Source organism: Salmo trutta, chromosome 3, assembly GCF_901001165.1.
Source record: "Salmo trutta chromosome 3, fSalTru1.1, whole genome shotgun sequence".
Taxonomy (NCBI): Eukaryota; Metazoa; Chordata; class Actinopteri; order Salmoniformes; family Salmonidae; genus Salmo; species Salmo trutta.
The window spans coordinates 54,182,594-54,204,522 of NC_042959.1; the positions used below are offsets into that span (position 1 = coordinate 54,182,594).

At 42.6% G+C, this 21,929-nt stretch overlaps 3 protein-coding genes across 5 annotated transcripts; 2 read left to right on the forward strand and 1 right to left on the reverse strand.

Annotated features, from left to right (window-relative positions):
- Window positions 1-2,003: 2,003 nt before the first annotated feature.
- Window positions 2,004-14,135, forward strand: LOC115178958 (tropomodulin-4). Of its 2 annotated transcripts, none has more exons than XM_029740370.1 (10): window positions 2,004-2,103; window positions 6,961-7,142; window positions 8,833-8,989; window positions 9,596-9,718; window positions 12,292-12,384; window positions 12,495-12,625; window positions 12,779-12,886; window positions 13,035-13,178; window positions 13,413-13,557; window positions 13,853-14,135. In XM_029740370.1, exons 2-10 carry the CDS (start codon window positions 7,035-7,037, stop codon window positions 13,873-13,875), a joined length of 1,032 nt encoding a protein of 343 aa, XP_029596230.1. In that variant the 5' UTR covers window positions 2,004-2,103; window positions 6,961-7,034; the 3' UTR covers window positions 13,876-14,135. The 2 variants fall into 2 exon arrangements, with proteins under 2 accessions (XP_029596230.1, XP_029596231.1); XM_029740371.1 differs by lacking the exon at window positions 2,004-2,103 and adding an exon at window positions 4,715-4,844.
- Window positions 14,136-15,009: 874 nt separating this feature from the next.
- Window positions 15,010-18,049, reverse strand: LOC115178984 (sodium channel modifier 1). Of its 2 annotated transcripts, none has more exons than XM_029740373.1 (8): window positions 17,965-18,049; window positions 17,295-17,365; window positions 17,083-17,171; window positions 16,893-16,987; window positions 16,669-16,769; window positions 16,423-16,574; window positions 16,189-16,321; window positions 15,010-15,975 (listed from the first exon to the last, which is right to left on the reverse strand). In XM_029740373.1, the coding sequence occupies exons 2-8, from the start codon at window positions 17,306-17,308 to the stop codon at window positions 15,852-15,854; spliced, it is 708 nt and encodes a 235-aa protein (XP_029596233.1). In that variant the 5' UTR covers window positions 17,309-17,365; window positions 17,965-18,049; the 3' UTR covers window positions 15,010-15,851. The 2 variants fall into 2 exon arrangements, with proteins under 2 accessions (XP_029596233.1, XP_029596232.1); XM_029740372.1 differs by lacking the exon at window positions 17,965-18,049 and adding an exon at window positions 17,565-17,727.
- On the forward strand, window positions 17,753-20,011 carry LOC115179010 (lysM and putative peptidoglycan-binding domain-containing protein 1). The gene is made up of 3 exons (XM_029740374.1): window positions 17,753-18,164; window positions 18,362-18,681; window positions 19,770-20,011. The coding sequence occupies exons 1-3, from the start codon at window positions 17,982-17,984 to the stop codon at window positions 19,954-19,956; spliced, it is 690 nt and encodes a 229-aa protein (XP_029596234.1). The 5' UTR covers window positions 17,753-17,981; the 3' UTR covers window positions 19,957-20,011.
- Window positions 20,012-21,929: the final 1,918 nt, after the last annotated feature.

The following is a 21,929-nucleotide window of genomic DNA, read 5'->3' on the forward strand; positions in this document are numbered from 1 at the left end:
GTACGTTCCTGTGTATGTGATTTCTCTTTTCTAGTTAGCAGGTAGTTGTGTGAGTGTAATTCATGGGGAAAATACACCCAGTTTAACATGACCTTTTCCAGAGGTTGTGCTTATTCAAAGTGATGATCTTAGAGCCATTGGTTACTATTGAAACAGGAGTTTTTTTTTCCTGTAATATATATATATATATATATATATATAAAACATAATTTCAGAAGCCACTTAATTTGCTTGTCCCTGGGGATCGGGTGCGGTGTGAGTGAACGTCAGGGGACAGCCCCATTCTACCTAGTCTAGTATACTTTCCTGTTGACTGATAATACCCCAGGGGGCTTGGGTGGGTGTCTCTCTCTCTGGTTGGGGGGGTTACACATATAGCAGACAAAAACAAAACACATCAGGAGGTTTAGTTGAGTTTTACTTTGAATTATCAAAACAGTATGTGATAAAAAAAAAAATTGTCAAAATGAAACCAAAGAGGGACGAAAAACACACCCTTCAAGTCAAACAACATCAGACTGATACTGTGATGAGACACATATCTTGGTAGCAGGTTACTTGATTAAACTGCTGTAAGTCAACAAAGAAAATGCTTGGGAAAACAACCTTGAAGACATGGCACCTCACCTTGGAGCAGGCAGTTTCCCTACATTTATGATTGGTTTAATTCAACAGTAAACCAACCTTTTTTTGTATCTATTGTTCATTCAAAAAGGCAGAGAACTATGAGAACTAATCATAAGGAACAGAAGAATGCAGTCTAGTAACATTTTCCCTTTCATATGTGCGCTGTGGGATATGCACATACAATACAAATATGTCAAGCATGCCATATATGTTGTTGTTTTCTTAACTGGGTTGGGATCCTAACAACCCGATAAACATCATACTATCATAAACAACCCCCAAATACCAGAAACTACCGGAAGCATCATATTAACTCTTATAACTCATGAATAATTAGGACACACTCAACTTTGAGTATGTGCTGCCACCGTGTGGGCATTTGTTAGACTGGCCCTTCCACCTGATATTAAACCTGCTGTAAAGGAGAACCATGAATCTGGCAAGCAAGACTACAAAACCAACTGAATATAGCTTATAGAGGCGCAATTACATCTTACAGATAGGCCCAGTACAGTTCTTGGTGCTTAGCCCACAGTTCTTCACAGTGAAGAAAACATGCATCGACAAAGAGAACGAATGAAAGAACTTGAAAGGATGGCAAGGAATATATCTACATAAGGGAAGAGATAAAGACTGCAGTGACAGTTATTAGAACCCAGGTCTAAAATCCTTATCCTGTCCCTTAATCTCTTCCTAAAAATATCAACTGACCATAACACTGACCCCTAGAGCTACTTTGTGAAGCTTGCATTAACCCAAACATGTAACCTGTTCACTAACGCTTAGGTAGCCAACTCCTTAGAACTCTCCTCCATGTCATGTTCTGTTTGTTTCAGGTCACTGGAAGTTCACAGTGTTGGTCAGTAACATGGATTCATCTGATGACCCTATTGGACAAGGAGGCCCCTCTCATACTCAAATCACATGTTGTCTCTAAATGCGGTAGCCTAGCCTAGCCTAGCGTTATTATTAAAGTGGAGTCTGGGATGGAGATGTTGAGTAAAGGTACGATAGGAATGATGAATACCACAGAGTACCACTGTATACTGTCTTAACTTGATAAGCTGTAGTTACAACTTTTGTCAGAGATTCAGAAAGCACCAGCAGATGTCCCTGTTACCTACTACACTACACACGCTCTCTATTAATTGAGGCACTGATTAGCACATTGGCATCGCTCAACTCCCTCCCTTCCTCCCTTTCCCTCTCCCTCTCTCTCTCTCTCTCTCTCTCTCACTCTGCTCGGTGATTCACAGTCGCTCTTGCAAAGCCAGAATAATAAAATGCTGACCTCTCAAAGTGCTGCCAGTATCCCTGTCTCAGCATAGAAGGCTGTACAGCGAGAGAGGAGAGGGGAGGGGGAGATAGGAGAAGGGAGTGGAGGGGAGGGGGTATAGAAAAAAGAGAAACGCCATTCTCGGGTTCCAACAGCAGGCTTTGCCTTGTAGAGGTCTCCAGCACTGCAACTCTGTGAAGGTAGGTGGGAGGCTGCTTCTCTCTCAACTGTGGGGATACCGTTGGTATGAGGGTGGCCCTTTCTTTAATCTCTCTCTCTCCCTCTCTTTCTCTCTCTCTGTGTCTGCCTGGGGCTAAGCTTTACCCAATGTGCATGTGTCTGTGTGTGAGAGACTGTGTCAGGGACAGAAAAGTTAGGGAGACAAGTATGTGAATATAGTTTGACAACATTAGAATTGAACAACTTTATAGCAGGTTCATTTCATCCAACATTGGGTTTATGTTGGTATTGCTTGAATACTTAACTTTGACTGTAGAAGTTGGTGTGTTAGTCTTCTAATTGCCTTGGATTATTTTGGCCACGACTTTGACAGTTGACAGTTGGGTATTTCCTATGGGAGTCCAGTGCTCTGATGAAGGTCGACTGACCGAAAGCTCAGCCACAATTAAATACATGTTCATCTGACTGGAAGTATGCAGAGACTTTCTCCTGTTTCTCCTATGGAAGTCCAGTGAAACCCTAAGCTAAAGTATTGTCACTCAATTGAAGATATTTTGCTGTATGCTGTGGTTAAGTCATCTCATAGCTGTCTATCACTATACAGTTTTGTGGTGTTGTCTCAGGGGATGGTAGATTTGAAAGGGTGTCCCTCACCCCCACCCCCACTCCCAGCTAACCTCACTGCAACACATGGCGTTTGAATAGCTGTGTTGGCTGGATCAAGTCATTCCTGGGGCCAGTTGTGGCTGATTTGTGCTAAAGTCTTTAAAACAGGCACAAAAATGTGTGTCTTCACCGTGGCTAACGATGTGGAGTTACGGCAGCTTAGAGACGCATTGGAACTGAATTACAATGTCCTTGTATTGCTGTAAAGATATATTCCCACCTATTCAATAGTTCTTACTCTTTTCTGAACAGTTGTTTGTACTTGAAAAACAATTTCATTGCTTTCAGGCTATGAAAACTTCCATATTGATGTGTTGTCATCAAAACATGTATTTATGGTGAATGGCAAATACCAGTTTCTTCAGCAAAATAGAAATATGAGCATTAACATTTTTTCAGGTAACTGCCTCTTTTTTCCCCGCACAATTCAGTTGAACAACAACCCTTCCATGTTGGACAGTATAAGATATTGTCAGATATGTTGCTTTTAGTCCTCCGAGTGAAACTTCAGTGTGGGGTGAAGGCCGCAACACAAGCCGGGGAAGATTTACACCGTTGGAAGTAGCTGACCTGTGAAGCTAAAATTAAGTTGCGGTTGATTTGGAATTTTACACTTGTGCAGTAAGACCTGGAGGAGTCAACCAGCAAATAGTGTGAAATCTTCAGATGTGTCAACCGGAGGAGTGACTCACTGCTTTGACACTTTGGGCCCTCTCTCTAATGATCTTTCCAGTTTTACCCAAGTCATGTGGCTTGTCTGTACGTACAGTCACTTTGGACTGTACAACAAGACAGTTGTTTTGTATGAGTTGTAACTTTGTACCTCTCAGAGACTTGGACTTTGTGGGATCATGAACTTGGAATGGACATCACCATACAGCTTGTGAACCCTTAATTTGGTCCCAAGGCTCCACAAGCTTTTAGTGGACCTGCACAGAGTAGCCGAGATTACAAAGTGAGAGTGAGCATTGTCAGAACCAGATGCCACCAGTGGAAAAAGCAGAGCCTCTCCAACACAACAGCATGTGACATCATGGCCACCATGGCCACCATGCCATGCAATTAACGTAAAGCCACGATGAATATAGGGGGATGCGTCAGTTTGGTGGTCCCCACTCCTCTCAACAGGTGTGCTCTGTGTGGCTTGAACCTGACAGCTCTTTGTTGATATCACATCTGTGCAGCCAGGTGTCAATTTCCTGAAGTTTTGATTGGCTAAACCAGAGGTCCACGGAGCGGCACAGGTCGCTGGGATTTTGCTAACCAAGTCCTCAGATGGTTAGCGGCCACAACTAAGATAAAGCTGCTTGAAGTGGTATGTTGTTTAGTAGTGGGTAGTGATGAAATAACTATCTTTCCCAAGAGAATCTCTTAGCCAGGCATAACCCAGGTGCAGGGAATGGTTGGGATTCCGGATGGAAAGAAATGTCCTGAGCCAGCTGGCTTTGACAGGTGACACTGTTCCGCTCAGATAGTAGGTTGGTTCCCATAGAAACCAAATGGGAATACTATGGACAGGTGTGTGCGCACTACTTTCCAGTCTGACGTCTCCCAGAATATTAAAGATGCTCATTAAATCCTGAATTCTGATTGGTTAAAAGCGCATTAAAATGACACAGTGAATCAAAACATGGCATTCTGCCTCTTGAACACTTATCAAGCACATTTGTCAGAAGGCTTTTTAAGGTTTCTGACAAATAGAACACTTGTTGTGCTGAAACGGTATAGTCTCATTCATACACAGTAAAACCTCTGCACTTGGTAGTGTTGGATACTGAGGCCAGGGCGTTGTAAAACTCCGAGCGATAGTTTATGCAGTCTATTTATTCAAACAAACCTCATGGGATCAAGGGCTTTGGTGCAGTTGAATCAGGAGATTCATGTTTGAATGTTGCCCCATTGTGTTACAACTTCATTGAGCTACGTTCAGGAGTAAGTTTGTCCTCATCTGTCCATACAAATTAGAAAAGGAGAAAGCTGTGCTGCTTTTGCATCCAGTCAAGTCCAAGCTGTTCCTGCAATGTGCAAGAGAACAAACAAAATGCCAGTGCTTCTCGGCACTACGCCTTCATCAGGGAAACACGTGAACTAAAAGGTACATACAGTTGTTTGCTCCATAATTACCTCCATCTTTTTCCACACTCAGCTGTTTGATCCAGTGTTTGTGTCATTGGCTTAACACATTAGAGCTGCACTGTGCTGACGAGGTGTCCCCTCCACTGAACACAAACATACATGGACACGTGCCACACTTGAAGTTATTATACACACACTTTACAGTATTTCTGTGGTAAGAGTATGTTTTACTGTAATTCTATGATAGCTCACTAATTACGACATGGCAACACATACACACACACACACACACACACACACACACACACACACACACACACACACACACACACACACACAGTGTGTCTCAGAAGACTTACTAATTTGAGATGTTCTGTCAAAGTGTATTGTCATCCCCAGAGCCTTATTTACAGGTAGACTAAGCATTCTGTGAAAGCAGTCTATTTGTTAGACACAAGGTGTGTAGGTGTTTGTTTGCAATAAGTCACAAGATGTGTGGCCGCTCTAATAACATTTGACATTGTAACTTGATCAAGGGCTACAAAGCACACCACTGTTACCTTTGCAGAAAGGAACAAGGTTAGACACCACAACAATCAGCTGCTAATGGACGTGTTCAACACTCAGGACAGTGATTTCCTATTGATGGATGCATTCGGTTTTCTGTTATTGACTTGGGGTGTTAAATTGCCAATCACTGACTTGGGCTTCTCAGTAACCCTTGAATAGCTCTCATAGAACTGTTTCGGTTGCAATGGTAGACGTACGGTCTTCACATAAAGGTCAACGTTTGTGTTTGATTTACCTTATAAGTGGTCAGGGTCAACAATTAGGGTCAATTCTGAAAGCATTTCCTAAAAAGACCAATATGAAATGGAATGCAGATTTAAAATTGAAAATGTAGATGGATTTGACCCTACACTTGATAGGTGCATTACTCATACCTATGAGTCACCTGTTTTGCCAGAGTTATATACAGTATGATATTGTTGTGGTATTTCCTCCACTGAGTGCCAAGGCTTTGTGTTTGTTTCATGGTTGAGCTCATCTCTCGCTTGAAACTGACCTCAGATCTGTGTTGTGTCTCTATCTGGGCTTGTCCACCGGTGGGTGTAAAGGGAATACGGGTGGGGCCGCTAGCGGGTGTCAGCCAGTGATAAATAAGGGAACGCATCCCTCTGCTCCGCTATCCTCGCCTCTGTAACTCTAAACCCCTAGCTCACCATATTGGAACTAAGAATAGCAAAGAACCTGCACTCTCTCTCTCCCTCGCGTTCACATTTTCTTTCCTTCTCCCTCGCTCTCTCCCTCTCCCTTTTGAATACATAGCTTCAGTTCTATAGGAGTGTGTTCATTTCAGTTCAGTTTCCGGAGAAAAAAGGAGTGCTCCTAGTTAAAATGTTGCAGTGTTTGTGTGTTATGGCAGTGCTTATTTGTGCATTCATGTGGACAGCAGGGTTCTCCAGGGAAATGTGTGTTTATCACTGGAAATACAGTTATTATTACCATCATGCCGTCAGAGGCAACACTGCGGACTGGCAACAATAATACTCAATGGAGATCATAATGTAAAGGGTGTGTACTGGCGGCAGAGAAGTCAAGCGCAGGAGAGCAAAAACTGTGTTCCAACGGAGCAGTTTAATAATAAAAACCACCGTAAAATAGAACAAACAATCAATGGGTAACAAAACCCATCACACACCAGCATACGTGCACAAGCACTTACAATAAACAATTCCGGACAAGGACATGGGGGGAACAGAGGGTTAAGTACACAACATGTAATGATGGAATTGAAACCAGGTGTGTGGGAAGACAAAACAAATGGAAAATGAAAAGTAGATCGATGATGGCTAGAAGACCGGCGACGCCGAACGCCGCCCGAACAAGGAGAGGCATCGACTTCGGTGGAAGTCGTGACACATAAGTTGCTCTCGAGACACAGTAAATGAAAATAGTTTGTGTGCTTAAGGCCTAGCTACCCAGGTTCTGCCACACTGGCTAGTCCTAATAGGACACCAACACATAGTATCCTTCACTATTATTATCTGAGAGGTCATATCTGTCAAGATCTGTCCAATCTGTATCCCTGTCTCACAAGTGCATCCTCTCCTTTCTCTTGCTTCTCCCCACAGAAAGTGCCCTGCTCTACCCCAGGGGTGTGTGGTGTGTTTGTGACCCTAGCTAGGAGCCCAGCCAGCCTGCAGATATGTCAAAAAGCGACCCCCGGGACATCGACGAGGATGCCATCCTCAAAGGGATGAGCCCTGAGGAGATAGAGGCGCTGGAGTGTGAGCTGCTGGAGATGGACCCCGAGGTACTGAGGGCCCCAGAGGGCCCCTTGTGGCAAATAAGGGAGTTAATTGTAGAAAGGATAACTCCAGGGACTCAAAGACTGAGGTATCAAATCAAATCAAATCAAATCAAATTTATTTATATAGCCCTTCGTACATCAGCTGAAATCTCAAAGTGCTGTACAGAAACCCAGCCTAAAACCCCAAACAGCAAGCAATGCATGTGAAAGAAGCACGGTGGCTGGGAAAAACTCCCTAGGAAAAACTCCTGAGAAAGGCCAAAAACCTAGGAAGAAACCTAGAGAGGAACCAGGCTATGAGGGGTGGCCAGTCCTCTTCTGGCTGTGCCGGGTGGATATTATAACAGAACATGGTCAAGATGTTAAAATGTTCGTAAATGACCAGCATGGTCAAATAATAATAATCATAGTAATTGTCGAGGGTGCAACAAGCACGTCCGGTGAACAGGTCAGGGTTCCGTAGCCGCAGGCAGAACAGTTGAAACTGGAGCAGCAGCATGGCCAGGTGGACTGGGGACAGCAAGGAGTCATCATGCCAGGTAGTCCTAGGGCTCAGGTCCTCCGAGAGAAAGAGAGAAAGAAAGAGAGAATTAGAGAGAGCATATTTACATTCACACAGGACACTGGATAAGACAAGAGAATACTCCAGATGTAACAGACTGACCCTAGCCCCCCGACACATAAACTACTGCAGCATAAATACTGGAGGCTGAGACAGGAGGGATCAGAAGACACTGTGGCCCCATCCGATGATACCCCCGGACAGGGCCAAACAGGCAGGATATAACCCCACCCACTTTGCCAAAGCACAGCCCCCACACCACTAGAGGGATATCTACAACCACCAACTTACCGTCCGAAGACAAGGCCGAGTATAGCCCACAAAGATGTCTGCCACGGCACAACCCAAGGGGGGGGCGCCAACCCAGACAGGAAGACCACGTCAGTGGCTCAACCTACTCAAGTGACGCACCCCTCCCATGGACGGCATGGAAGAACACCAGTAAGTCAGTGACTCAGCCCCTGTAAAAGGGTTAGAGGCAGAGAATCCCAGTGGGAAGAGGGGAACCGACAAGGCAGAGACAGCAAGGGCGGTTCGTTGCTCCAGCCTTTCCGTTCACCTTCACACTCCTGGGCCAGACTATACTTAATCATAGGACCTACTGAAGAGATAAGTCTTCAGTAAAGACTTAAAGGTTGAGACTGAGTCTGCGTCTCTCACATGGGTAGGCAGACCATTCCATAAAAATGGAGCTCTATAGGAGAAAGCCCTACCTCCAGCCGTTTCCACAAGGCTCATAGTATAATAATAATAATAACAATAATGTGCCATCCAAACGCGACTTACAGTCATATATGCATACATTTTACGTGTGGGTGGCCCTGCGAACCGAACCCACAATCCTGGCGTACCTTACACAACAGATTCACTGATACACACAGAACACCAACACAACTGAGGCACTGCCAATAACATCATCCCCATGTTATCTTGTTCTCTGACATTGTAAGACTTACTTAGGAATTTCCTGGGGATTACGTAGCTTTATACTGTAGTTACAAATCGTATAAATCCCTTTTCCAACATCTCAAAAACCACAGTCTCACACAACCAGCTACTAGAACCCCAGAGGATTCAGAACTCTTTGTACAATGTACACATGCCCTCTGACCCCTACTGTTTCTGTCCCAGAATGCCATCCTGCCAGCCGGGTTCCGCCAGCGTGACCAGACCAAGAAGAGCCCAACGGGGGCGTTTGACCGTGACGCCCTGCTGGATCACTTAGAGAAAACAGCTCTGGAGCACGAGGACAGAGACGACCTGGTGCCTTTTACTGGCGAGAAGAAAGGTCCGGTACACTACACTACTGAACAACACTATTGACTCCACTACTCCACACTACATCGGGGGGGGGGGGCTCTTACATGAGTGGGTTTTGGGTCCCGACCCACAGTTTCATAACCACTGCTTTAAATTGAAAAACAATCCAATGTTTTTAACTTTATGAATAAGTAATGATAAGTGGTGACTTAAAAGTGTAATTTTTGCGGTTTGTGTAACATTGATATGGAAATGAGATGCATACAATTATACAATAGAAAATGTAGTTTACTGGAGTTTATTCACAAAGCCCATATAAACCAGGGCTTTCTTAGTGTTTTCAGAAACAATCCAAATCATTGTTTTACCAAAACAAAGAAAAATCCACCATAAGGGGAATATTACAATCGTGTCATTCTTTAGAATCTCAATAGAATGTTATATGATACAAGATACATACTGAGAGAACAAAGGTTTTCCCCTGGTGCTATAGGTACTGTTTGTTTACAGTCTGCTCATGACCCCTTGGATACTAGTTGCCCTGACAGTCCCTCTGTATGTGTGTCTTTCTCTCTCTACTTCTCTCCTTCTTCTCTCTCTCTCTCTCTCTCTCTCTCTCTCTGTCCCTCTCCAGGGAGAGCGTTTGTTCCTAAGGAGGGCCATGGAAAGATCCCCGACCATGAGCAGATCACCCTGGAGCCTGAGCTGGAGGAGGCTCTGAAGAATGCCACAGATGCTGAGATGTGTGACATCGCAGGTGAGAACCTATCCATTTTTTACATTTTTGTCATTTAGCAGACGCTCTTATCCAGAGCGATTTACCGGAGCAATTAGAGTTAAGTGCCTTGCTCAAGGGTACATCAAAAGATTTTTCACCTAGTTGGTTCGGGGACTCCAACCAGCGACCTTTCGGTTACCTGGCCCAACCGCTAGGCTACCTGCCGCCCTATCCCTCTCTGTCCTTACATTGTTTCAATGTGATGTTGCCCTATACTCCCAGCTGGTATTAGATAGAACATTGTGGCCCCGCCCGCTTTGGGAGAAAACAGCCCATGGTTATCCTTGGTTACCCCATTGGCTCACAGCAAAAACTTGACCTTTTTCAAAATCTTATGCCTGGGGCCGGCCCTGTGTATTGTGACCCAATTGTTTACAGTGACCCTGGCCTATTTTATTATTTTGTCACAGGCCCATATTATTCCATTGCTCATTGATCCATAATATTATTGTTCCAGTGCTTCACAGACCCAATCCCACACATACAGACATGCAGAGACATGGGATGTGGGACATGGCATGGGGGGCTCCAATTCCCTGCGCTCAGCAGCAACACAAAAATAAGCTGGCCAAGAGCCACCAAAAGAAGGGAGGAATGGAAAGAGGGATGGGGAGGGACTTGTCTGTTGGGTAAAGGTACTATATCAATTTACACCAAACAAGAGGCAACCTTGTTTTAAACTCAATTAATTGAATCAACATGTTTTAATTTTTTTCATGTATACCCCAATGGAGATGTCAAATGCTCGAACAGATATTTTGGTCTCATGCGGTCAACGCTTACAGTGCCAACCCGATTTGTTGGTTGTTTTTACACTCACACTGTGCTTACTTCATATCAATGCCTAACAAGGACTTCATCATTTACTGCATCTGCAAAATGTGCTCTCTGACATTGTTTCAAAACAACAAAGTTATTTATGGTTCAATTTGATATAGGTGATTTTCACCCAAAAAACACACAGTACATTTTTTTGTTTCCAAATGATATCTATTTCGATGAGAATTCACGCCTCAGCCTCTTTTGAGCTACACAACCATATGAGACCATAACACCCTTATTCACATATCATTCAGAGTATGGCCCAGAACAAACACTGTTTATCACGATAGTTAAATCCCACTGCGTATCCACCCATGGTGCAGGGGAGCCAGGCCTGCCTCAGTCCGAGAGGCAGGCCCCCTAACTGCTTTTCCTTTAACGGCAGAGCCACAGCCACAGAACATAGGCGTCTGGAAAGTGACAGTGGGGGAGTTTGGGGAGTGGGACTGTGTGTCCACATAGATTAGCCTGTCATTAACCCCCTCATTGAGAACACAGTTTTGACCCTGGAGGGAGTCCAGATGAGGATTAAACTTTCGTTAGCCTCTGTCGCTCTTTTGTTTGGGGCTGGATCTGAGTCCACAATAGCATAGCTGCCTGGCCGGCTCCACCAGCAGCAAGGGTGGGAGAGGGACCTCAGGCAGTTGAGATTTAATTGATGCTTTTTATTCACTCTTAATAATACTGATAGTATTTGGGGAATTGTTGTTATTATTGAGAGGCTGGGATGTACTGTAAAGCTACTGTAGAGTCAAGCCGGGTGACATTGGTACATTTTGCACCAGACCAGCTGTCTCTGGATCCCTGTCTCCTCACAAGGCCTTCCCTCCCATAATTCCCAGCCTGCCCCAGGTCGGAGCCCGTGGGCGGGGGGGTGGTGGGGGTTTGCTGTCACAGCAGTTGGTGTGTGACACAGTTTGGTGGCGAGGGGCCGTCTGTAATGAGACTGTGAGAGAGATATTCAAAGTGCTGCCCTCTACTGGGGTTTTGAGCAAAGCAACAGCGGCTCCAGTCCAATATTTTTAGGAGCCCATTGTTCTATGTCCCGTCTTGTAAAATTAGCAGTGCTTAGCTGAGCTAACTCACCTGCATATATGGAATTCAAAGTACTTGTCAAACTGAACAATACAATGGCCTCTATGTCTATGTATACATCTAAATGAGGGGCCAAATAACCATTCATTATGTGTTGGCCCATTTTCATTTAGAATAACATTGGGCTTGGTGTGTCTGCATGGCTGGCATTAATGTTTGGTTTCATAACGTCCTTAGGGCCTGGAGGCACTGAGATTAGAGACAGTGACTGCAGCTCTCTCTGTAAGAACTGAGGAAAGGCTACAATGTCTTTATCTGGTCAAGCAGACACACAGAGTAGGCACGTGCATAACATGGTAAATACTGTACCTCATGATACAATGTACTGCACAGTGTTGGGTGTATACTGTAAATGTACAATTCAGTTGTTGAAATGGATACACCTCTCTACATGAAGATATGTAGAGTATAATTGAGATTGGGAGACCTGCCTGTCAAAACAATGCCCTCATAAATAATTGCAGTCACATACACTCTCAGTTTAGTTATAATGAAGGCCTTGTGATTACTTACTGGGGCAATAACATGCTAAAGGTCTCCGCTGACAGCTACCATTAATTATGTTGAACTGAGGAAATATTACTGGATGATGAATGAGAGTTACAGATATATAAACCAGTCCCATTTCTTTGCAGCTATTCTGGGAATGTACACACTGATGAGCAACAAGCAGTACTACGACGCCTTGGGCACCACTGGTACCATCGCCAACACAGAGGGCATCAACAGTACGTATGAAGAGGTTGACCAGCAGAGCAGAACATACCTACTACGGTATTCAGTATATTACATGTTTAGGACATTCTTACACTAACCTGTGATACTCCTGTGCTTTTAGGTGTAGTAAAACCAGATGCATTCAAGATCTTCCCAGAAGAGCCCCCCAACCCCACAAATGTGGAGGAAACCCTTCAGCAGATCCAGAAAAATGACAGCAGCCTGTTTGATGTCAACCTCAACAACATCAAGGTGAAGCTTAGTGGGCTTTAGATCCTATGGTCTGAACGTACACAGTGACCAATTCTACAATGGAGGATGAGATCACTTGATGGTAGCGTGTAGCCTCGTGTGTTATGGCGTACTGAATCAGCATAAAGTGATTGACGTCTGACTGTCCTGTAGGACATTCCCATCCCAACGCTGAAAGAGATCTTTGAGGCGATGAAGGGCAACACTCACGTGGAGTCTCTGAGCATTGCTGCTACCCGTAGCAACGACCCCGTGGCCTATGTGAGTACATCTTTCTCCCCCAGACTAGCTACAAAGAACCTTCATTTTCACATCCTTATTGTAATTTATCCCCTGCTACTAATGAATGTGACTCTAGTAACATACGTGTGGATGTGTGTGTGTGTGTGTGTGTGTGTGTGTGAATCAGGCTGTTGCTGAGATGCTTCAGGAGAACACCACTCTGCAGAGTCTTAACATCGAGTCCAACTTCATCACCTGCGAGGGCATGAATGCCATCGTCAAGGCCATGGCCAACAACACCACACTGACTGAGATCAAGATTGACAACCAGGTCAGACACCCATACAGAAAGTATGCTGTAGTATGAATACATACATTTGAATAGTGCTACATACTGTATGTCTGCTGTACAAACAACTGAATATAAAACAAATTCCTCAAGAGACATTAAAAGACTTTGGAGAGAAAAAACAATGATACATTTATAACAAGACAATGCTGTGATTTTGTGTGGTTTATGGTTATTGAAGTCCTTTTCATCCTTTAACCCACCCCACTCCTATAGAGACAGAAACTGGGGGACTCCTGTGAGATGGAGATTGCCACCATGTTGGAGAACAACTCCAGCATCGTAAAGATTGGCTACCACTTCACCCAGCAGGGGCCTCGGGCTAGAGCAGCCATCGCCATCACCAGGAACAACGACATGAGTGAGTGTCTTGAGAATGCATGCGTACTGTCAATTATTGTATTTCAGTTGTGCTTCGTCAATTTTAAAGCGCTTGACATTCTTCTTGTTAGGTTTTTTGTGACGAGCCTGTTATAATACCCTCAGAAAGTGGCTATAATTCTGACATAATGACAGATGAGCTATTTTCAGTTCATGTTTAGTTGTCCTAGGTGTTCTGCATGTTCTAACCTGTTACTGAGGTAGTTCAGCTTTCGGTTGACCATTGATAATGTACTCTGGCTGACTCATATCGTCCCTTTTCTTTCTCTATCCAGTTCGTCAACAGAGAGTAAGATGAGACGAGAGTGAAGCAACAAGATTGCGCTCACAAGACGCTAGCCTATCAATTCAGCCCCTTGGACCTAACAACTCAAACTGCCATTGACAGCTTTGCGCTAGCTTTGTCAATGGGGCGCAACAAACCCTTACAACCCCTCTGTGCTCCTCACAAGGCCGGGTGTTCATTTCTATGTCTGTGTCCAAGCTTTTCATTTCATTAACCACAAACAGCTTCTTGTAGACCATTGAATTCATCATAAAATCATTGTAAAAAAGCGTTGTAAAGTGTCGTTTATGCTTCTACATTATGCCATGAAAACACAGTCAGAAAATGACTGAATTCCTACATGGTGGTGGTGCTATATCTAGGAAGAGAAAATCTGTAAATACTTTAAATAAAATGTTTAAATAATTGTTTTAATGGGCTGAATGTGATATTTTTGCCATTTCATCACCTCATGTGAACATACATAATATTCAACGTTCATAATTTCCATGGTTCAAAATTCAGAGCTGACACAAGGTACAAGCAGATACAAGAGTATACCGTGTGCTCCGAGATCTTGAGAATCGGAACAATTCAATACCTCATTGAGCCTGCCGGATCCCCAAACCTCCTGACCTATTTTTACTCCCCCATTGGGAATGTAACCTAGTCCTCTGGGCTTGAGTTACCCTTCCCAGAATATACCAACTTTTAAAGGGTCTGAAGGGGAGGGGGCACCCATATGCACCCAAGGAGATTCATGAACCCTCACCAAACAGCTGCTAACCTCTGAGGATTTTCATAGCATTGGAGTGGCTCTATTCTCCATTTACACATTCATTTTATACCTGTATTAAGCAATGTGTTTTGATTATCATGCTCAATTTAAGCAACATTTATACTTTCTTGTAAAGAAATGTCACCTAGCAGGTTTTGAATAAATGGGAGACGGGTTTAGAAACCTTGATTGCAGTGGTACGGCTACATCCATAAAGAGTGACATTTGGCACAGGGATCAGGCTTGTAATGATTTAAGGTCAGTATTGCCATACCAGATGCTATTCCTGGGGTTATTTATTCCCCTTTGATCATTCAGCCACAGTAAAATGCATGTGTATTTATAGTTATGTAGGGTACCATGCAAGGTATTTAGTGACTGACCTGGTATACAGTTCTAAGTTCAGTAATGCTTTATTTTACTCCCTTGTATCTGGGTTATTCAAACAGACATTGAACATTGTGGCTAATTAGCAGTGGAGGACAACTGATTTGTTTAGTCTCTAAAAGTACAAGTAACATGATAGAATCAACATGACTTATTGCATTGACAATTTAACTCCATAACATCATCAGTCTTGATGACACATCGACACAAGAGCTAAAAACCGTCAACAAACATTCCAAACGTCTTGTGGCAGTCACGCACTGAGCTCAAAAATAATGACCAGGTACTCAGTTTTTGCCACACTTTAACGTCATCATTTAAAGCTAACCCACGTTAAGTCCACACGCTCCCCTTTCTCTAGGTTATCCAATATATAGAGTGGTCTAGGGGTGAGTCACAAATGAGAACCTTCTGAAGAATGTTAACCGGTGGCTCCACTACTAAGATTAGCAGTAATATTGTCCTATCTGCTGTTGATTTATGGTAAACTCACAGAAGCTTAGCCTTAACAGGGGAGGTGTTGGACCTAAATAAAATGGGCAAACGGAATAACACAAAGGGTGCTGAGAATCAGTCAAACATTGTCTCAAGCACCAATGCATCTTCCCTGAGATAGGGAAGCATGGAGGCAGTTCAAAGGAACAAAGGAAGCGTGGAGGCAGTTCAAGATGATCTAGTACTGCTCTTATAGTGTTGTCATTACCGCAACAGAGTGCACTTCATAACTGTTGAGTCAACAGATGTATGTCCAAACGGGACCTTTGTGTCAGCGGCAGGGTTTGAGGAAAGGGCTAGGGATTGTTGGAAGGTGGTGGTGTTGGTCTGGTCACTGCTGCTCATCTGGTCAGCCCTCTGTTGAGTCAGTGGGGGGAGAGGATGGGAGCAATGAGGGTTCCTCTTCATCTGAATCAAACTCCACATTCTCATCCTTTACCCACTGGCCACTCCTGTCCTGCAGCCATCCCGCACTGAGGCAGAAAGTGAAAGAGAGATGGTAGAAAAGTTATGGCATACTGACCTCTGGTGGTGAACTTACATAACTGCAGCCTTCACATTTGAAAAACAACTATTGAAAAACAACACTTAAAATATGCATGAAGCCAGTGAGAAATTTGAATTAAATGACAAATGCAGATTAGCAGTGAAGCTGAATGAGTCAAGACTTTCTAGCTACACAGTACCTTTTCAATTTAAGGTAATGCTCCATCTCTCTCCTCCTTTGAGCTGTCATAGGTTCCGACTCCTGGGTCGCTGTTGGCTGAGACTCCTTACACACTTCCTTATTTCTCCCGATTGGACACGATCCCTGATTGACTAGTGAGGATAAACGGCATTGAACAAAAGGGTTAGAGGGGAGACCAATCATTATAGATTTGTAATATGATAATGTTATTAACAATACATCTAGACTTTACCTGCTGTATTACTGTTGGAACTGGGTAAGGACATGATGTCTGTATCTCTTATCGTCTCCACTGACGTTTGATGTGGTGATGATGGTCTTGTGTTGGAGGGGCTGATGTCACAGTCTGGAATGGAACTAGCTGATCCTTTTTCAGACTTTGTACTGGAAATACATGTAAAAGGGGTCTATGAACATGTGATTGTAATGATGTGTAGGGTACTACTCACAATAACGTATCACTTTCAGCATAGAGTACCTGGTCTTTTTGAGACAACTGTTGTATGGCACAGTCTTCAGTAAGGCGTGGTGGGTGAGTTTACGTGTCTGTGTCAACAGGGGGGCAGAACTAGAGGGCTCCTATGGGGAAAACAAAAAACAACATGACGCATAGTCAACACTCCAGTTTACACTAGTCTAAAGCCTCAGGTTTACAAAGACAAAATATTTCACTGAGTAACTTAGCTAGTTATATAGCTTTACCTGTTGGCTATCTTCAGCTTGAACATAGTTTTCATGTTTTCGTTTAGATATCTCATTTTTCAGCTGAGTTTTCTTTCCATAAAACCACTTCATCCCTGGCAAAGAAAGGATTAGTGTAGGTACATTCAGCTTTCACAGATGGTTTTGATATAGCTTCCTGCTTGGGAAAACAATTGATCATATGTACCACCTTCGAGATGTCTTTTCCCCTTTCTGTGTACTGTCAGCATGTCAACTGTATCAAAAACAGGGCGGTATGAACACACAAGGCAGGTGTATCTGAAAGGGAATTAGGAAAAAATACAGATGCTCATGATAAGTGCTTGCTCTGCAAAATTAAAAGAACAGTAAGATCTGGGTAAGGATTCATTCCAGTTGATAGCAATGATGCCGGTGCTTCACCTTCCATTTTTCATCAAGGCTGCCTCATCCTCTGGAATGAAATTGGACAGGAGATCTGCAACACGCCGTTTCTGGGAAATAAATAATTAACGTTAGCTAGCTACGTTATCTAACTAGCTAAATACTTAGTTAGCTTATATGAAACAGTACAAATGACAAACTTTAGCATGTAGCTAGCTAAAGTAACGTTAGAATCAGTTATGTATGGTCACAAGCTGCTCCATGCGTACAAACTGATTTATGTAAGCAACAACTAGTAAGATGGCTTACCTTGAGGATATACAATTGACTCTGATCATTGCCATCTCTTTTAAACGACATTTAGGTTTAGCTAAATATATTTGGTAGCTGAAGGTCTTTATTTGCTAATAGCTAGCTACTCCAAACATCTTCAAAACCGTTTGTAATTTAGCTAACGTTACTTCCTGCTTTCAGTGAGGAATTATGGGAGTTGGTCATACCACGGCAGCTGACTGAATAAATCTTTATGGCAAGTGTTTTTGTTTAGAAGCTAACTAGTCGACGGGATAAGGTAAACTAGCTACATGCACTTTAACACTCATGTTATTAGCAAGCAGCTCCCTACAATAACGATTATACAGGTTTTCTAGCTGTATACTCGCATGGTAGGCGATTTAGCTAGCTGGCAAACTATTGCTAGTTAGCTTACCAGTTACAAGCTCCACCATGTTCCACGGGGAACGGGCTCCTCTTTCAACCAGTGGAGGCGGTCTACTTCGCGATAAACGGACGAGGTCATACGGCAGTCTTGTTCAATCCAACCTTTCTCCGGTACGACAAAGACGAATTGAACACCAAGTTCAGCCAGGAGAGACGTTGGAAGGACTCGCGTTGAAATATGGAGTATCTGTGAGTAGCTAGACAATGGCATTGACATTCTTCCTAAATGTTTGACTATTTGAAATGTTTCCCCAGCAGACAGTTTGTCAATGAGGAGTTTTTATTGCATGACAACACAAAATTAGCAATTTGTAGGCTTTTGCTATGGTGATAACTTTGTTTACCTTCATAAACCCACATCTTCTGCAATTTTCTCTTTTTAACAGATGGAACAAATCAAAAGAGCAAATAGACTGTACACGAATGACTCAATATTCATAAAGAAGTCTCTTTCTATCCCTGTGCTGTCAGACTACAACAGTGATGCTAATAATGGGGTAGATGTGACTGAGAAGGACTCAGGCCAGGTACAGGACAGTACAAGTAAAGAACGCTCTACTCAAAATGGGAAGCCAGTGAACAACTCTGAAAAGACACAAGAAGTCATATCGGAACTTTCTCCAATGAATTTCTTAAAAAGGATGGATCGTATGATCAGCCAGTCCAAGCAAGCAGCTGTGAAAAGATGCCAAGAGGGAGAAAAACGGTAAATTCACCCAGATAACTTCATATCGTACTATTATGTCCTGTCATAAACTAGTGGTCAGTCTGAGAGTTTACATTAAAGCTCTGAAAGATGCACTATGCAGAAATCGCTCCACCAAAATCCAATAGTTTGCCTAATTTCAGTTTGTGACAAAACAAGCAAGTATAGTGTGGAGAATCATTGTACCATCTTAACCCCTGTGAAATGCCTTTTCCATAACCAAAAATATTGTATTTAGCTGTTTGAATATAGTGTACAAAACCGAAAGAGAAAATATGCAAATACGAAATTTAAGAAAAGGAAGCATAGAAATAGTTAACAAAGAACACATTTACAGCTTCTTAGATTTGCTTTCAATGAGAAAGACAGATCTATAACACATTTCTATTTGAATTTGGTCAGTTGCACAAAAAGTTTGCAGCTTTAACTTTGATGAAATGCTAATATCCATTTAAACATGTAGGGTGTCAATGTCATGACATCAATAGCATGTTATTATCAGGGGTTCCCAAACTTTTTGGGCCCGTGACCCCATTATGGGAAAAAAAAAAAAAAGTGCCACCCCACGATGTAAAAAAAAAGGTATGTAATCCCAATGTTTCCATTTTTTAATTGGGGCAAAGACAGTCTATTGCAAATCAGTCTGACAGTACTTTTGACAGTATTTCAATCTGAAGGAAGTGACATGCAACAGAAAGGTATTGGGAAGTTCAGAAGATGATCAGGCAATATTTTTGTATGATCTTGGTAGGGAAAAAAAAGTCTGATTTAGTTCCTTGTCTTGTCCACTCTTAATGATTCCTTTGTGGTCATTGTAGAGCGAAACAAAGTCTTATATTTGAGTGATGGGGACATAATATTTTGAAGCTTAAACGGTTCAAAAGATGGAGACATATTTGTAGGAAGAAAATAGAAATAGTTCTGTTTATTGGAACTGCATCTAGCGGCAACAGCAAGTTAAAACCAAAGTATTCATGTTTTTTTCGTGACCCCATAGTTTGGGAAACACTGTATTATGTGCTTAGCTCTTCATTTAATGATTTTGTCAAGCTTCTGTTTATTTCACCTGTTGGGGTTTTCCATCACAGATCGACATCTTTGGAAGCAGCTTGTACCAGCAAGACAACAGACCGTCGATTTACAAGGTCAAACAGTGCCACGGTCGTCACCTCTCCCAGAATGCATCAGCAAGCCATACTTGGTGCAGTGCCCCTCACCATCACCAAATGCACAAAGAAACTGAGAGAAAGAGAGGATGAGATCTTTGAGTTGTGATTTCATTGCCTCTGTCAGGCAGATCATGGGACACATGTACTAATGGGAAAAAAAAGGGATTGGCCTCCAAGCGAATCTGGCATTACAGATTTAGGAGAGTTCTTATTTTCACTGATGTGTAACCTGCTGCTCTATGGACTTGGTACTTGAAAGCTGGACGTTAGCACTGTTGATATAATTGTTTTGCTGCAAGGATGAGTTTCATTTTGACATACACTACCGGTCAAATGTTTTAGAACACCTACTCATTCAAGGGTTTTCTTTATTTTTACTATTTTCTCCATTTGTAGAATAATACTGAAGAAATCAAAATTATGAAATGACACATATGGAATCATGTAGTAAACAAATCAAAATATATGATATATTTTAGATTCTTCAAAGTAGCCACCCTTTGCCTTGATGATAGCTTTGCACACTCTTGGCATTCTCTCAACCAGCTTCATGAGGAATGCTTTTCCAACAGTCTTGAAGGAGTTCCCACATATGCTGAGCACTTGTTTGCTGCTTTTACTCTGCAGTCCAACTCATCCCAAACCATCTCAATTGGGTTGAGATCAGGTGATTGTGGAGGCCAGGTCATCTGATGCAGCACTCCATTACTCCTTTTTGGTAAAATAGCCCTTACACAGCCTGGAGGTGTGTTGGGTCATTGTCCTGTTGAAAAACAAATGATAGTCCCACTTAGCCCAAATCAGATGGGATGGTGTATCACTGCAGAATGCTGTGGTAGCCATGCTGGTTAAGTGTGCCTTAATCTAAATAAATCACAGTGCCACCAGCAAAGCACCATAACAACACCTCCGTGCTTTACGGTGGGAAATGCACACAATCTCCAATTTGGACTCCAGACCAAAGGACAGATTTCCACCGGTATAATGTCCATTGCTCGTGTTCCTTGGCCCAAGCAAGTCTCTTCATCTTATTGGTGTCCTTTTGTAGTGGTTTCTTTGCAGCAATTCGACCATGAAGGCCTGATTCACACAGTCTCCTCTGAACAGTTGATGTTGAGATGTGTCTGTTACTTGAACTCTGAAGCATTTATTTGGGCTGCAATTTCTGAGGCTGGTTACTCAACTGAACTTATCCTCTGCAGCAGAGGTAACTCTGGGTCCTCATGAGAGCCAGCTTCATCATAGCGCTTGATTGTTTTTGTGACTGCACTTGAAGAAACTTTCAAAGTTCTTGACATGTTGCGCATTGGCTGACCTTCATGTCTTACAGTAATGATGGACTGTCGTTTCTCTTTGCTATTTGAGCTGTTCTTGCCATAATATAGACTTGGTATTTTACCAAATAGGGCTATCTTCTGTATACCACCCCTACCTTGTCACAACACAACTGATTGGCTCAAATGCATCAAGAAGGAAAGAAATTCCACAAATTAACTTTTAAGAAGACACACCTGTTAATTGAAATGCATTCTAGGTGACTACCTCATGAAGCTGGTTGAGAGAATGCAAAGGGTGGCTATTAGAAGAATCTCAAATATAAAATATATTTTGATTTCTTAAAAAAAAAAAGATTACTAAATGATGAGTTATTTCATAGTTTTGATGTCTTCACTATTATTCTACAATGTAGAAAATAGTAAAAATAAAGAAAAACCCTTGAGTGAGTAGGTGTTCTAAAACTTTTGACCGGTAGTGTGTAAGAAGACTTCTTATTAAGCAATTCATTATTTTCAAGTTGTAGTACATTGATTACGTATTATATATTAACCATGTCCAGAACAGCACTGTCTGGTTGTCCGTTTACTACACAAAACAAGAGTCAAAATGTGGTACTTTGTGAGTTGTGTTTGTATGTTAGTGTGATTTTGTAACTCTCCAACTTATGTTTGGCCACAGGTGCTAGATCATGTGAGTTATGCTACCTTGTAGTGTCTTATGCAATGTCAGAAATGTGAAAAATATGCAAGTCTTGGAGAACAATATAAGTTGACTCTAAAAAATGTATTTATTATTGAAACC

Coding starts and splice junctions, on each gene's coding strand:
- LOC115178958 (XM_029740370.1), top strand. CDS start 7,035: ATGTCAAAAAGCGACCCCCGGGACATCGACGAGGATGCCATCCTCAAA. Junction 12,887..13,034: donor GCAACGACCCCGTGGCCTAT/GTGAGTACATCT, acceptor TGTGTGAATCAG/GCTGTTGCTGAGATGCTTCA. Junction 13,179..13,412: donor AGATCAAGATTGACAACCAG/GTCAGACACCCA, acceptor CCACTCCTATAG/AGACAGAAACTGGGGGACTC.
- LOC115178984 (XM_029740372.1), bottom strand. CDS start 17,615: ATGTCGTTTAAAAGAGATGGCAATGATCAGAGTCAATTGTATATCCTC. Junction 16,770..16,892: donor AAGCTGAAGATAGCCAACAG/GTAAAGCTATAT, acceptor TTTTCCCCATAG/GAGCCCTCTAGTTCTGCCCC. Junction 16,322..16,422: donor TTCCAACAGTAATACAGCAG/GTAAAGTCTAGA, acceptor TATCCTCACTAG/TCAATCAGGGATCGTGTCCA.
- LOC115179010 (XM_029740374.1), top strand. CDS start 17,982: ATGTTCCACGGGGAACGGGCTCCTCTTTCAACCAGTGGAGGCGGTCTA. Junction 18,165..18,361: donor CGTTGAAATATGGAGTATCT/GTGAGTAGCTAG, acceptor TCTTTTTAACAG/ATGGAACAAATCAAAAGAGC. Junction 18,682..19,769: donor TGCCAAGAGGGAGAAAAACG/GTAAATTCACCC, acceptor TTTCCATCACAG/ATCGACATCTTTGGAAGCAG.